At 55.9% G+C, this 12,383-nt stretch overlaps 1 protein-coding gene across 1 annotated transcript in view; it reads left to right on the forward strand.

Annotated features, from left to right (window-relative positions):
* Positions 1-12,383, forward strand: part of DGKK (diacylglycerol kinase kappa) — a 145,034-nt gene that overhangs the window by 85,356 nt on the left and 47,295 nt on the right. Inside the window, exons 3-4 of the mRNA XM_043974250.1 lie at positions 3,719-3,799; positions 4,992-5,096. Coding sequence (XP_043830185.1) covers positions 3,719-3,799; positions 4,992-5,096 — 186 coding nt within the window. The remainder of the gene's footprint in view (positions 1-3,718; positions 3,800-4,991; positions 5,097-12,383) is intronic.

Consider the following 12,383-nt stretch of genomic DNA (forward strand, 5'->3'; position numbering starts at 1 on the left):
CTGCAGGCTTTGAACGGAGTATAGCCTACACTGGGCCATGGTCAGCAAATGCCCCCTTCTGAAGTGGAAGCTAACTAGGGCACACGGGAGACAGGCCATGTAACATACAGAATTGGTCAGCGGTAGAAATCTTCCTGGGATGTCACCCACCCCAAGATGGCTTGTCAACACGTGGCTGATGAAATCTAAAAACTCACCAGAAAGCCCCCAGTACAAAATCCATCCAGCCTTCTGACTGCCAAGCCCTTCCCTCCCACTCTGGTATGATGGCAGATGCCTTCAGAGGATGACAAAAGGCAAAGCGGAGAATGAGCGTTAGTTCCCATTAGTCTTGGGCCGTAGTCAGAAGAGAGGAAACCTGACCAGCTGGTTCTGAACATTTGGCTGATTAAAAGCCCTGGACCCTGGGACTGTGGGAACCCTCTCACTGTGGAACCTCCTTCTTCCTGGCCAGACACTAACTGTGTGACCCCAGCAAGTCAGTTAACCTCTGTCTGCCTCAGTTTCCTTATCTGTAAAATAGCTTAGGATTGTTGTGAAGATCAAATGATATTTGTAAAGTGCTGTTATCATCTATTCTTACCACTGTCACCTCCCAAGGCCATCCGGGCCAGATAGGGAGAGCTTTCCCTGCTGGGGCAAACAGAGCAGGGAAGATCCTTCTTCCCTGTGACATCTATGAACAGCTAGTCTAATTGGTCTCCCCTTCGCCTGCCCTGGGCCAGGACCTTCCCATTAGCCTCCTGGCCGAATGCTGGCTCACGATGAGTTTGCTGTCCACTCAGACCACCAGATCATTTAAGTTGCCTGCCTGTGGGCACCATTCCCTGGCCCCCAGCATGGGGCTTGATATTTAGCCCAGGAAGTTTCCTCTTATGAGAGTTGTCCCACTAGTGTTTGTTAGATCCAACTAGGGGCTCCTGCACCCTGCTGGGCACAGATAAGGACTTGTGTGCTGCCCTCCAATTGGCTCTGAGCCAGACCCCATTAGGGGGCTGTAAATACCCAAAGCCCTCAGAGCCCAGAGCGAGCTATTGCTTTGGAAGGCCTTAGGACCAGTCCAGTCTGGGACCCAAAGCAGAAACAAATGCTACAGAGCTATGCCGCCACAGCACGTCCAGAAATACTGGAGATGAGGAGGAGGTGAAGATTGGTCCAGAGAGGGGGAGGCTTCCTGGGAGAGGGGGACATAGAGCCCGCCCCCCACCCCACCCCGCAGGCTTTCTCTCTGCAGAGAGGAGAGAAGAGGACATTCCAGGTGTGCGTGTGGGGGTGGGGGAGGGAACACAGCATGAGCAAAAGCCCGGAGGTGGGAAGGGGAGATGGGCCAGACTAGAGATAACTGTATGTCAGCAGGCTGGAAGCTAGGTTTCAGGGCTGCTCGGGCGTGGCCATTGTGCCAAGAACCTTCAAAGGCAGGCGGATTCATTGTTCTGAGCACCAGGGAACCGTTTAGCTGCTTGTGGGCCAGAGCTTGAGGAGGATTAAGTGGCTGAGTGTGGAGGCTGGACTGGAGGGAGGGGGCTGAGGCCAGAGGCAGGGAGACCAATTATGAGCCTCTTGCAATAGGCTGGGTGGGAGGTGATGTGATGCGCTGCCCTGGGGATGGGCTGGAGGGGACAGAGGGGAGACATTTCACAGGAAGAGTCAATAGGACTTGGCAGGTGACAGGCTCCAAATACTGAAGGTGAGCTAGTCAGTGCAGCAGCCTCTGAGGAGCCGAGCCAGAGAAGCGAGGAAGCCGGGCGGGCGGGGGCTGAGCCAGCCAGATGCTGAGCTGGTTTGGCCCATGCTGGGCTGGCAAGGGAAGAGAGATGCACGCTGCTCCTGGGGCCTCTGAGCAGCCTGTGCCCCCCCCCATCCCCTGCACAAACCCTGGGCTCTGGCCACAGAGATATTGGCCGTGCCAGGATGCTCCCGGGCCTTTTCCTGGGCTCCGTGCATCTGCCCCTCACTCCTTTTTCTGTTTCAATCTTCTCCATTTAAGACCAAGCTCTGCCCAGCCTGGCCCAGCCCACTCTGCCTAGCCCAGCTCTGCCCAGCCTATCTCACTATGCCCAACCCACTCTGCCCAGCCTCAGCCCAGCTCTGCCCAGCCAGACCCAGCCTGCTCTTCCTAGCCCAGCTCTGCCTACTAACGCTCCTGGGCAAGTGTCAATGTTGCTCTTTCCTACGTGAGAAACGACCTCCAGAAAGGCCCAGAGACCTGGGAGTGAGTGTCCTTGGTGGGCCCCGAGCCCCTCGGAGCTCCTTGCCAGCCTTTAGAGCACCTCTCCCAAGACGGATGTCTTTGATTCCCTTTGGGAACCCCTTCTGTTGTGTGACCCAACCCTGACATGCAGGGCTTCTGGGAGGTCTCAGTGGCTGACGACAGCTTTGCCATCTGTTATCCCCCTTGAGCAGTAGCACAACACTGAGGGGTGGGTCCCCCAAGGTCTAGTATTAGGCCCATTTGACAGAAGAGGAAACCAAAGCACCAAAGTGAAGGGACTCGCCCAGGGCCCCACAACTAATATCTGAGGTGGGCTGGGAACCCAGGTCTTCTTGCTGAGTGCTGCACCAAGACTTAAAGGGGCTTGTGTGGAAAGGGGCCCATGTCTCTGCTTGGCCCCTGCTTTCCCTAGAAACTCAGGCTTTTCTCTTCCTTGCCCTTCTGGGCTGCCTCCTCTCCAGAGCCCATGAGGGCAGGTGAATTAGGGCCTGCTACCTTCCCATGGCCCCCACCCCATATCCAGCCTGGGTTAGCCCTGGGCCCCCAGGTTCAGCCAGTTCCTGGCCCAACTTCTGGCCCTTTTCCAGTACACCCACTTGCTACACTTCCATTGGGCCGAGGTGAGAGTCAGAGGTCCTTTATTGCCTGACTATAAAGCCCCTCAGAGATCACCTTAGCCCCTCATTTGGGCCCAAAGCCTTGGCAGGGAAGGGAGTTACTCTGGCTCCTCTTGGCGCAGTGCTACCCAGCCAAGATGGCGCCAAGCCTCAAGCTCCTGTTCAGCCTGGAGAGAAGACAGTGACTTGGTGTAGCAAGTGATGAGGAGGGACAGTGTACTCCCTTCCTCCCCCACAACGGTCTGAAGGCCTTGCCCTATGCCCAGCTCTGGTTCAACCTTTCACCCTTTCCTCTGGCTCCTGAAATCTTCCAGAGGGTACTTGGGTGCTTGGCATTGGCTGAATGCCACCTCTCTCTGCAGCCCTATCTCCTCCTCCTTCTCTCTCCCCTTCCATTCCCTCCTCTTCACTGCTGTCCTTTCCGGAGGAAGCCCAAGGCCCTTTGTAACTTCCCCACCTCACCATACCTGGCTTGGGAAGTCAGCCCTGGGCTGCCCCTCACTTTTGGAGATGCTAGCTTAGGGAGCCTGGCCTGGCCTCAGTGGGCCTCTGTCCTCCCTCCCTGCTACTCAGGCCCACGCTCTGAAGTCTCATTACCTTTGCCAGCCAACCATCAGCAGAAAGGGCACAGGAGGCCGACTCTGGCCCAGTCACCCTTGTCCATTGTTCTTGGGCCACTGAGGACTTTGGGGAAGGGGACTTGATCTCCCGATGTGTAAACTGAGCTGTTGAGCATTGTGGAACGTATAGTTCGGGAGCTTCCCAGTCAAGTGGAGAAGGCCTAGAACGTGTGCCTGCTGCTGGGGGTGAAGGGAAGGGGGAGCTTCTGGCCCACTAACAACTCATGTGGGCGTCATTAAGCAGAGATGTTGCTTTGCTGCTCTTCCAGTCCCTGATCTTTGATGAGGTTGATCTTACTGATGCCAGCGTGGCCGAGACCAGCACGAAGAACATAAACAACAGTTTTACAGTAAGTAGTGATCCCACATGGCTGTGGGGGTGTGGGGGGCATTTGGGCCACGTGGTGAGGCTGCCACTGGTCCCAGGTGTGTGTACAAGGCCATTGACAACAACCTTGCCAGTGAGGCCCCCAAGTCCCCAGTCCAGATGTTCCTCAGGAGCCCACATTGGCATTCATGTTTGTGAACTCCTGGTTAGAAATGAAGCCTTGTGGGCAGGGGGCATGGGATTGGCTCATTCAGCTCCCATATTTGATCTTAGCCAAGAGATGAGAAAGGAGGAGATTCCTTTGGGAGGCCAATTATTGAAATGACATCAATGGGCCGGATGAAGACACTAGTGCTGAGTTCTAGGAAAATGAGCATCAGAGTTGAGCAGGCCCTTGGGAAATGCACCATGGGATTGCAGAGCTGGGAAGGGCGAGGTCTTTGCTTGCCTCCTGCCTGCAGTCAGACTGTCCTGGAGTTCAGCTAGGGCCTTGTTGACACGACCTTGGGAAGCCAAACTGAGAGCACTCTGTTAGGCCCACCTTCTTCCTCTCCCTGGGGAAATCCCAGCAGGCCCCTTACTTGACAGATGCCCTCCGACACCGCCTCTTAGCTCGACCCCAGAATGGGCAAACCACTGTGCCCACCTTCTGCTCTGAGGTGCCAAAGGAACCAAGGCTCTAACTGCCCTCTATCCCTGCCAAGCTGGTGACTTGGGCCTGTAGGCCCTTGGAGCAAGGATATGGGCACCAGTCGCTAAGGTGGCAGGCAGGGGAGTGCTAAGGTCATGAGCTCCTGGCCCCTTCTGAAGCACCCATCTGCCAGGCAGGCCCTTGCCTTGTTCCCACCAGTGTTTGTTAGGTCCAGCTAGGGGCTCCTGCACCCTGCTGGGCACAGATAAGGACTTGTGTGCTGCCCTCCAATTGGCTCTGAGCCAGACCCCATTAGGGGGCTGTAAATACCCAAAGCCCTCAGAACCCAGAGCCAGCTAGGAATTGGTGATTAAGATGGGCACACCCACACTTGGGCCACTGTAGCTAGCTGCTGCCTCGGACCCTTGCGAGTGGGTCTTGGGCCAAGACGGAGGTAGTGTTGCCAGGAGCCTGGCCGTGTTCCCATCCCCAGCTGCCTCCACCCCACCCTGGCTGACTTAATTTCCCCAGAGGCCCTGAGGTCACAAAGCTGTCTAATACCTGCCCATGGCTTCTCGTGTAGGTGATCACCCCATTCCGAAAGCTCATCCTGTGTGCAGAGAACCGGAAGGAGATGGAAGATTGGATGGGCGCCCTGAAAGCTGTCCAGAAGTGGGCAGCTAACGAGGTAAGGGAGCCGGGCGGGAGGCCGCGAGAAGCAGCACTTGCTCTGGGGACCAATCTCCAATTGACAGCATTAACCAGAAAATGAGATGGAAACAGGGGAGCCATCTGGGCAGGCAGTGGCAGTAGTGGCGGCTGCAGCAGCTCAGGGCTGGCAGTCCTGTGACCTGGGGCAGCCCGGCGGGCATAGGTGGCCCCCTGTGGTCACATGTCTGTGGACCTTGGCTGGCCTCAGCACCACTCACAGAGATCAAGGGAGCCAGGTCCTCTCTAGCAGGTGATGACAGGGTGCTCTACAAGGCAGCGGTGGACGGAGCTTCTGCAAGACAGGCTGCGGCACTCAGAAAGATGGGCCTCGAGTTGGCCAAGAAATGGGCACAGCCATGCTCGGAGGTAGTGGGGTTCTGTGGCCCCAGAGGTGGAACCATAGCCTAGGATGAGGACTAAGGGAACAGAGGACTAGAGCTGGCTACTGAGGCCCATAGGAGGGAAGTGACTTGCCCAAGGTCTCGCACAGTTAGGAAGTGTTGGAGTTAGGATTCACAGTTCACGCTTCTATCACTGCCTCCCATGGGTGAGGACAGTTTGGGGGAATGGAGGCAGCCTCTAACAGAAGATGGCCCCCTGGCTCTGCATCTCCAGATGAGGGAGTGGGAATCATGCAGAGCATATTACTGGCCACACAAGTGACTCTCTCATCATCGTTAACTCTTCAGTTGACAGTTCTTACCTCCCCCACATCTCTCCACTCCCCCTAATTCAGAATCATGTCTCCTCTCACCAGGACACTTAGGTGAGCCTTCCATTTGGACACGGCTGGCCTCATATCTCTCCAATCTGTCTTCTCCACATCTGCCAAAATAATCCTCCTCAAGTCTTACCAGGTCACTCCACTGCCCTGGATGTGTTTGTGGCTCCATAGTGCTGCCAGGATAAAATCCCAAGCCCTCTGGTGGGCAGTCTGGCTCTGGCCGACTTCTGCAGGCTAATGCCACCTGAGTCGTTTTTGTATTTTGGCTGCGTGTGACCTGCCTCCTCACCTCGGCCTTTCTCCAGGACTTAGCTCAGGTGGCATCTGGGCAGGGCCCCCAGCCCATACCCATGTCCCTTCCCTCCAAGGATCATGGACTGATGTACTTCTGTGTGCAGGCTGCACCCCCATCATAGCAGGGAAGCTGGCTGGAGGAAGAGGCTGCTCCCAGATCCATGCAGGGGCCCCAGGCTCAGCCCAGGGCCTGCTACAGGGTGGGGCCTTTACTGTCACCCTGTGGGCTTGCTTTGGATGCTTGGGGAGTGCAGGCTCAGATGGCATTTGGGCAGAGGAGGCTCTAGTCTCCTCCTTTCAAGCCTCCCTCTCTCCCCTTGGGAGGATCCAAGGCTTTCTGGTCATCTCAGGGGCCCTTGGTTTGGTCCCAGTCACCCCCTCTCCATGTAACGTGGCATTCCAAATCAGAGCCCAAGCCTGGGCAAGAGTCACTCTTGCTCCTGCCTAGGTGGCCTTCTAGAGAGGGTGCCCCAGGGCACTCAGGCATAGCAGGCTTTTAGTGCCAGACTCCCAGCTTGGCCAGCCATGCCCATCACACGCTTAGTGCTGTGGTGGAGGTGGGATAAGATGGCTGTTATCCTTCCCTGAGTATGCATGGGCTGGCCCTGTTCTGGGAGGCCCAAATTGTCAGCAGGGCATTTATGGGGCATGTGTTGGCTCTACAGTTGGAGACCCACTGACTTCCTGTGTGACTTTGGGCAAGCGTCTTCTCCTTTCTGGGCCTGAATTTCTCTGTCTGTAAGATGAGGGGGCTGGACCGGATGGCCTCCTGTTCTATGGATGGATTTGTAAAGTGACAAGGGAGAGAAGCCCAGGACCCAAACAAATGCTCTGAGGAGGGGGCCCAGTCAGGGAAGGCTTCCTGGAGGAGGTGAGGGAAACATATCACTTGAGCTGGTTCCAGGCATAAGCCACAGAGGAGACAAAAGCCCAGAGATGGGAACAGTGTGCAAACTGCCCGACCTGGCCACAGCAGAGGGCCCTGGAGGCCCAGTTGTCTGGAAAAGGAAGGTGGAGGCCACACATCTGTGGGCAGCCTCGAATGGCAACTTAGGATCATGGCCTTGATTTAACAGAGAGTGGGGAACACATGAGTTGGGGGGGGGTAGTCACACAGCTCCACAGATGCTGATGCAAGGCCTGAAGCTGAGTGTGCAAGGATTGGGCCTCTGTGCCTGAATCCAGCCTCTGCCATTTAGTAGCTATGTGACCCTCAGCAAGTCCCTTGATCTTGCGGGAGGCCTTAGTGTTGTCATCTGTGAAATGGGAATGCTGTTGGACTGTTGTGAGGACCAAATGGGATGGTGTTCACAAGGTCCTAAAGGTGACTTGCTACTGTTGTTATCGATGGTACCAAGAAGGGGAGCGGCTGGTCAGTAATAGGGCGGAAACTAGGCCTCATTGCAGGAGGTCCCTCAGCTTGGTTCAAGCTGTAGCCAGAGATTCAGAGAAGTGGAGACAAGGGAAGCCTGGGGTGGGGGCGGGTTGTGGGACAAGCCTGCATTGAAGAGGAGCAGTGAGGTCTTGGGACAGGAGCGGTGGGGGGAGGTCAGCCCCGGATGCTTGGTCTGGGAACCACCTGCTTGTCTGACAGTGGACCAGCTTGGCACCTGGGGGCAGGAGGAGGAAGAGGCAGCAGTGCAGGTCCCTTAAAAAGACCCAGACATCAGGCAGACAGGGAAGAGGTGTAGACAGCAAGGAAAGTGGGGTAGGTGCGGCCAAGAAGGGGAAGCAGTGAGGAGCAGGCCCCTTGGCATGGGTGCTGAGCTCATTGGCGATCTTGGCGTGGCCCAGGGGCAGAAGCCAAGGCACGCAGGAGTGAGAAGGTGATGAGGAAGTGGAAGCGGGAGGTGTAGACGCCTCCTTCTAGACACTTGGTAGTGAAAGAGGAAAGAGCTACATGGCCAGCAGGCTGGGGGGGGGCGGGGAACCTGTGGGCAAGTTGAGGGAAGGAAGCCCTTGGGTGCGGGGGAGCAGCAGCAGCCATGGGGATGGCCGCCGAGGAGTTGGGGTCAAAGGCACACGGGCAGTGAGGCTGCCGGGGGTGGCTGTCAGAGCTCACTTGGTGCTCATTCCTGAGTGTGTCCGATTGGCCCGAGCTCCAGCAGACCCCAGTGGCATGCGTCATGTCCTCAGCTTACAGAAGAGACCCAGAAGGCCCCTCTCCTTTCTCTTCCTTCTGTCCCCTCCCCCTTTCTCTCTCCCCTTCCCCCTTCCTCTCCCTTTCGCTTCTCTCCCCCTCCTCTCCCTCTTACCCCATCCTTTCCCCCTTGGTCTCCTGGCTCACAATATACCCTCCAATCTCCTGACATGCGTTAGCCTTCCTCCTTCTTCATCTACTTCCTCTTGGCCTGCCCCCTCCCCAGCAGTCACCCTCCCTCTCCTGGCTAAAATGAGGGCTCTTCCTGGAAATCATTTCGTATCTTGGTTTCGGCACAAAAGGGCACACGGGGCATTTGGAAGCTAATTGAGAGATGTTGGTGCCGGCCACAAGCATCAGAGGACTCCATGGCGGCCCAGTGCTCTCTCCATTCCTCTCCTCAGCTCAGTGCAGAATGCCACCCCCCCCCCCAGGCCTGAAAAAGAAACCAGTTTGCTCCCTGCCAGCAGTCCCAGCATCCCTCTGTGGAGCTGCTCCACTGGCCTGGATCTATTTGGGAGCAATATTTAGCTGCCAGTGAACTGTCTCGCGGTTGGCGTTTTGGCTATCGAGCAGTCAGACTGTCCCAGGTGTGCCTTCTCTCCACTCCGGCTGTCCCTTCTGGGTGCGTGGCCTCAGCTTGGGCTGCAGGAGCGCTTATTGAGTGGGAGAGTCCAGATTCGTGTGTGTGAAGGTGAAGCCCAGTGGAAGGGGGCGGGGACTCCGGCGTACTCACATGGGGGATAGCACAAGGCTCGGGGTGACTGAGTGAAAGCTGATTTTGGTCAGTGCCTTAAGGTTTGCAAGGCACCTTACTAGGAAAGGGAGACCCCCCCCCAATACCCAGCGGCTCCCGGCCTCGGGAAGCTTCCCTGCTCCCTGGGGACTTCCAGTCCAAAGGGAAATCTACCTGGAGACAAGCTGGTGTTCCCGCTGCTGCCTGCCTCCCTTCTCCTGGGTGTTCAGCCACCCAGGGCCTCCCTCGGCCTTGGCCATTCAGGGCCTCCACCTGCAGCAGCAAAGGGTTTGTTGTTGTGTTCAGCTATCCGTGAACCCAGCCCGGTATTCCTGCAGGTCAGAAATGGGAACGTTCCCTTTCCCACGATGGCCACCAAGTGGCTGGCCAGCTTGTGGGCCCTTTGCTCATCTCCTTATTCCACAGGGAGGGGGTCACAGGGCTCTCCAAATTGGAATTTTTCTGTGGCCTGTTGGCTTAGCTGGCTTCCCTGTGCCAGCTTCACTTCAAAGGCCATTCCTTTAGGGGCATAGGGAAGAGAAAGCTGGGCATGGAGGCAGGAAGCCCTGGCCTCTGACCCTTCATACTTGTGGGCAAGTCACTGAACCGCTCTGTGCCTCTGTTTCCCCACCTGTAAGATAGAGCTAGCACGACCTGGACTAGCTCTGCCATAGGATGGTTGAGAGGCTCAAAGCAGATGGTGGCTTGAGTCCTTTATGGGATAGAAACACCTTTACGGGCCTGAGTCAAAGCAAAGCCAGCCCCTGAAACCACGCTGTGCTGGGGGATGTGGGGCAGAGCTTACAAGACTGTAGCCAAGGAAGCAGCACAATGTAGCTGGGGCATAGGAAGTGAAGACTCTGGACCAGTCACTTCATCTCTGTCTGTTTCCTCATCTACAAAATAGAAGGAAGGGGATGGACTTGGTGGCATTTAAGGTTCCTCCCAGCTCTAAATCCCAGTGACACTGTAAGCTTGGCCTGTCAGAGAAAGAGAGTAGGAGAAATCCCTTCCATGCTGTGCCATACCTCTCCCCCTGCCCTCCCCCGCCACTGCCACCTGAGTGCCCAGCCCTGGGCTGAGCAACACTATGGGAAAGGCAAGAGAAAGGGGATCAGAACTCTTGGCTTGGAAGGGACCTCAGTGGTTCCCAAGGCCAGCAGCATCAAACTCAGTTTTCTGCAGACCACATATTGACTTACAAAACCACAAATTACCATTATCCAGGTTGTGTTGTATTTTTATTGATTTTGTTAAACATTTTCCAATGCTATTTCAATCTGGTTCAGCCCAGCAGTTTTCTGGGCTTCTAGCTTGACATCTCTGACCCAGGCCAAGCCCCTCATTGTACAGATGGGGAAACTGAGGCCCAGCATAGGGAAGGGACTTGTATAAGGTCACACAGATAGGAGTGGCAGCTCTTCGATTCAAATTTTTCCTTGAAGAGAACCATTTATTAGACAATTTATCTCTCAAGGGGTAGTCTGTAGTAGTCTTAGTCTCTGGCCTCAGGGGTTGTCTGTTTCCAGTTTTTATTATTAAAATGCCAAATCCTATGGAAGTCACCTCTAGGCAGTCAAGACTCCCTCACTTGTAGACCTATTTCCTCCTCTCTAATGTTAGATAGGCCTGGACTTTGAAGATCCCTTAGAAGGAACACATAAGGATCAGCTGAAGGAACTGGGAAGATGGGGGAGAAGTGGGGGGCAAGGCTAGGGGGAGTAGCCCCTCTCCCCAGCCTCCATCTCATTGGATCCTCATTTGAGGCTGGGGAAGTAAAGCGATTTGCCCTGGATCACACAGCTAGTCAGAGGCAGGGTTGGAAGCCTGGCCCCAGGTCTCCTGGAAGGAGTCTTTGTTAGGGCTGAGCCTCTCCCCCCCCCCCTCTCTCCCCCAGGTGCCCACCTCCCCTCCCCAGGTTGGCCCCATTATCAGCCTCTTGACATCTCGGGCCTTGAATCAGGTGCTGACCCGCTGGGCCCCCTTCCTTCACCACACTCATCATTCCCTGGGACCTTGGGCTCCGTGCTTGTCACTCACACCTCCTCTCCCCGGGACCTTGGGCTCCGTGCTTAGGAGAAGGCCAAGCAAGCGGCTTTGTGAATACTACCATTTTTCCAGGCTGTCCTTGTTGTCAGAACATGCTCAGGAAGCTAAATGACTGGGCTCAGCTTGTCTGAGCCAACACACTGGCCGGCCTCCTGGGTGCCTCTTCCTATGATCCCCCCACCCCCAGTGGGGATGAAAGGGAGTCACAGGGAAACTGACCCACGATGGCTCCCAACAATCTGGGTTCCTCCAGGAGGCAGAGGGTCTGAGCCCCAAGGAGGGTGGGATCTGATAGTGAAAAGAGCACTGACTCAGGAGGCTTGCTTGGGACCTGCTACTGAATACCTGTGTGACCTTGGCTAATTCAGTTCCCTTGGTCTCTCCACTGACCTCGGGCTCCTCCCGTGGAAGTAAGGAGGTTGTGTAAGATGGCTTCTGAGGTCCCTTGCAGCTTCCAGGTCTCTGATCTGGTGACCTGGCTCCCTTGGCCTCCTTCATCTATAAAGTGGTCACTGTTATTGTTCCCTATGGCATTAGCTTAATCTCTTTGCCTCCTTCGGAGGCCAGGAGGCCCAGTGACTGTAGAGCCCCTTGCACACCTTCATGGCTGGAGAAACAAAAGCCATCTGGTGATGCAGCCAAAGAGACAGTGACTGTGGAGTCAGGAAGGCCCGAGTTCAATTCCTACCTTACAGAGACTTTAACTGTGGCCTCCTGGGCAAGTCATTGATCCTCAGCTCCAGCTGCCTCATTGGGAAAGTGGGTATTATAACACTAGCTCCTAGGGCCCAGGGCCATTGCTTACACAAAGCATTTTGCTCCAGAGAGATGGCCTGGGTGTTACTCAGGCACAGGTAAAAGCCTGGCTCCCCTGGAAGCCACCAGCCTCTTGCTATGCCCTGGACTTGGGGCTGAGCCACAGGTTCCAGAGGAGGAGCAGCCCAGGTAGCAGCAGTGATGTCCTTATCTCCTCCGTGGCCCCCTTACAAGCTAGGACTATTTGGCGACTTGGGCAGCAGGGCCCGTTGCTGATCCGGTGCCTGGGAAAAACCTGGTGTTGGCAAAACTGGGCTCTTCCTGGTGCCCCTGGAGGTTGGGGACCACCCATGGACCCATGGCTTCCATTTTACAGTCCTCGTGTTAGAAAGGAGGAAACTGAGGTGGGGTGGGGATGGGGGAGGGAGGCTGAGCTCAAGTTACTCAAAGATACACCGTGGCAACAAGGATTCCAAACCAGGTGCTCACACTGCACAGCCAGATTTTCCCAGACTCCTCTTCCAGGTTACATGTTTTCTACCCTCTAAAATGGGAGGGCATTCTG

This window comes from Dromiciops gliroides, chromosome X, assembly GCF_019393635.1.
Source record: "Dromiciops gliroides isolate mDroGli1 chromosome X, mDroGli1.pri, whole genome shotgun sequence".
NCBI lineage: Eukaryota > Metazoa > Chordata > Mammalia > Microbiotheria > Microbiotheriidae > Dromiciops > Dromiciops gliroides.